Source organism: Penaeus monodon, chromosome 9, assembly GCF_015228065.2.
Source record: "Penaeus monodon isolate SGIC_2016 chromosome 9, NSTDA_Pmon_1, whole genome shotgun sequence".
Classification (NCBI taxonomy): Eukaryota; Metazoa; Arthropoda; class Malacostraca; order Decapoda; family Penaeidae; genus Penaeus; species Penaeus monodon.
The window spans coordinates 52656740-52659042 of record NC_051394.1 but is presented as its reverse complement, the minus strand read 5'-3'; the positions used below and the strand labels follow the sequence as shown (position 1 = coordinate 52659042).

General features: G+C 40.0%; 1 protein-coding gene across 1 annotated transcript in view; it reads left to right on the top strand.

Annotated features, from left to right (window-relative positions):
• LOC119576761 (nuclear pore complex protein Nup107-like) overlaps positions 1 to 2153 on the top strand; it is a 32057-nt gene extending 29904 nt beyond the window's left edge. The window contains 3 exon segments of the mRNA XM_037924401.1: positions 641 to 832; positions 1181 to 1282; positions 1531 to 2153. Coding sequence (XP_037780329.1) covers positions 641 to 832; positions 1181 to 1282; positions 1531 to 1635 — 399 coding nt within the window. The 3' untranslated portion in view covers positions 1636 to 2153.
• The last annotated feature ends 150 nt before the right edge of the window (positions 2154 to 2303 follow it).

The following is a 2303-nucleotide window of genomic DNA, read 5'->3' as shown; positions in this document are numbered from 1 at the left end:
GGGGGAAATAGGGAGAGAGAGAGAGAGTGTGTGGAGGGAGAGAGAGAGTGTGTGTGAGAGGGAGAGAGAGAGAGGGGGAGGTGGAAGGAGAAGTGTGGAGAGAGAGTGTGTGTGAGAGAGAGAGAGGTTGTGTGAGAGAGTGAGAGGGGGGAGAGAGTGTGAGAGTGTGAGAGTGAGAGAGAGTGAGTGTGAGAGATGGGTGGAGAGAGAGGGGGAGTGTGTGAGAGTGAGAGAGTGTGTGAGAGTGAGATGTGTTGAGAGTGAGATAGGTGAGAGTGGTGAGAGAGAGGAGAGAGAAAGTGTGAGAGTGTGAGTGAGTGTGAGTGAGAGTTTGAGAGAGATGTGAGTGTGAGAGAGAGAGAGTGTGAGATGAGAGTGAGAGAGTGTGAGAGTGAGAGTGAGAGAGTGTGGAGGTGTGAGAGAGAGGTGTGTGAGAGAGAGAGAGAGAGGAAGAGTGAGAGAGAGAGTGTGAGAGAGGAGAGAGTGTGTGAGAGTGTGAGAGGAGAGAGAGGGAGAGGTGACAGGAGAGAGAGGGAGAGGTGAGAGAGAGAGAGAGGAGGAGAGAGAGAGGGAGAGAGAGGAGAGAGAGAGAGAAAAATCAAGAACTCAGAATTCACTTGTAAACTGATTTCTTCCTCAGACGGCATGTGACCGGCTGTACAACGTGCTTCTGTTCCCTGAGGGGGGATGGCTGGTTGATTCCGGCCTGGAGGACCAGGAGATCGACACCTCTGCTAAAGATACCATCAGTAGCCGGGAGATGAGACTAGACAATCAAGAGCCAGATCGTGCCCAGCAGATGTCCGTGTTACGCTCAATCTACATCCCTCAGGTAGGTTAATAGTAATAGTATTTATTCTTGAGTGGTAAGGCCCTAGTTGGCTCAGTATTTCCCTTCTGCAGTGTGATGTGATTAACTTTCAAATGAAGTTGGTACTGTTTATCATGAATATTTGTTTACTTAATTTTAGTTTGTATCATTTTCTTGGATATGTTTGGGTGGTTTCACATGTGCAGTTATGTAATATGTGAAAGTTTCTTGTGCATTTTGATATTAGGCACAAAGGTATGTAAATTAACATGTCTTGTTTCTTTTACTCAGACACAGAAAGACATACAATAATTGGTTTTAAAGGGATTACTTTGCATTTTAACCAATGCTTACCTATTGCTTTTCTAGGTAACTTCCCTGCTGCAAAACATTCTACACTCAACAGAAAACTACAAGGAATCAGTTAGACTTGCAGACATCATTGCATCCGAGCAACATCAACTGTACAAGGTATGAGCAGTACTAATTTTGACGACCAATGAGTAATATTATGAGAAGTTATTAATAGAAATAATAGACTACAGGTTAAAAAAAAAAAAAAAATTGTGTATCAAAAATCGTAAAACCAATGACATTCATCATTGCTCAATCTAATTGTCATAAGCATACTTGATTGATATTTGATGGCTTAACTTTTTTTTTTTTACTGGATAGGAACTGTAATAACAACCACCTCCTCCTTTAACCTTCTCCTCCAGGCCTTTGGATCGTGTGAACTACAGCGGTTCTTGATAAAGCTTCAGGAGACATCAAGGGAGTTGCTTGACCGCAACTGTGATGCCCTTGGGTACCCACTCCAGTAACCAGCATACAAAGGGGAGAGTTTATGATAAACCAGTGCATACTTAGACTGTATAAACTGCCACAGTGAAAATTCTCCAAAGACATACATTTTTTTTTTTTTTCTTTTCTTTTTATAATTTAGACTAATAAAGACTAGATTTGTTGATTGTGCTTCAAGTGTATGGGCCCAGCAGTTAAAATGTTGGGTTTTGTTAGTTTGATATAGTACTGCAAGAGTAAGAAGGTCTTCAAAGTCAAGATGAAAAAGGTTGAAAATCAGTATCAAGGAATATTTCTTTTTAAAATTTGGTGACTGAAAAGTATGTGATACGTGTAGTAAACAAATGTTGAGAGGTTTTATTTAATGAAAATGGTGAATCTTAAAGAGGTCTTAAGACCGTGAAAGTCCTGTGTGATTACTACAGACATTCTTTCTCATGTAGTATGTCCCCCTATTTTTATGTAAATGTTCTATGTGTTAAGTTGTGATATGTTAAAATAAGTAAGGTTTTAAATAAAGTACATTATTTGAATTTTATGCTTATTTATATCATTGAGAACATAAACCTTTAAATACCCATATCTGAGGGAGTGTAGCTATGTATACATACAACAAATATACACACACAGGAACATTTACTCACAGTAAGACGCCAATCACTCATACATTTACTCATTCATGCACACA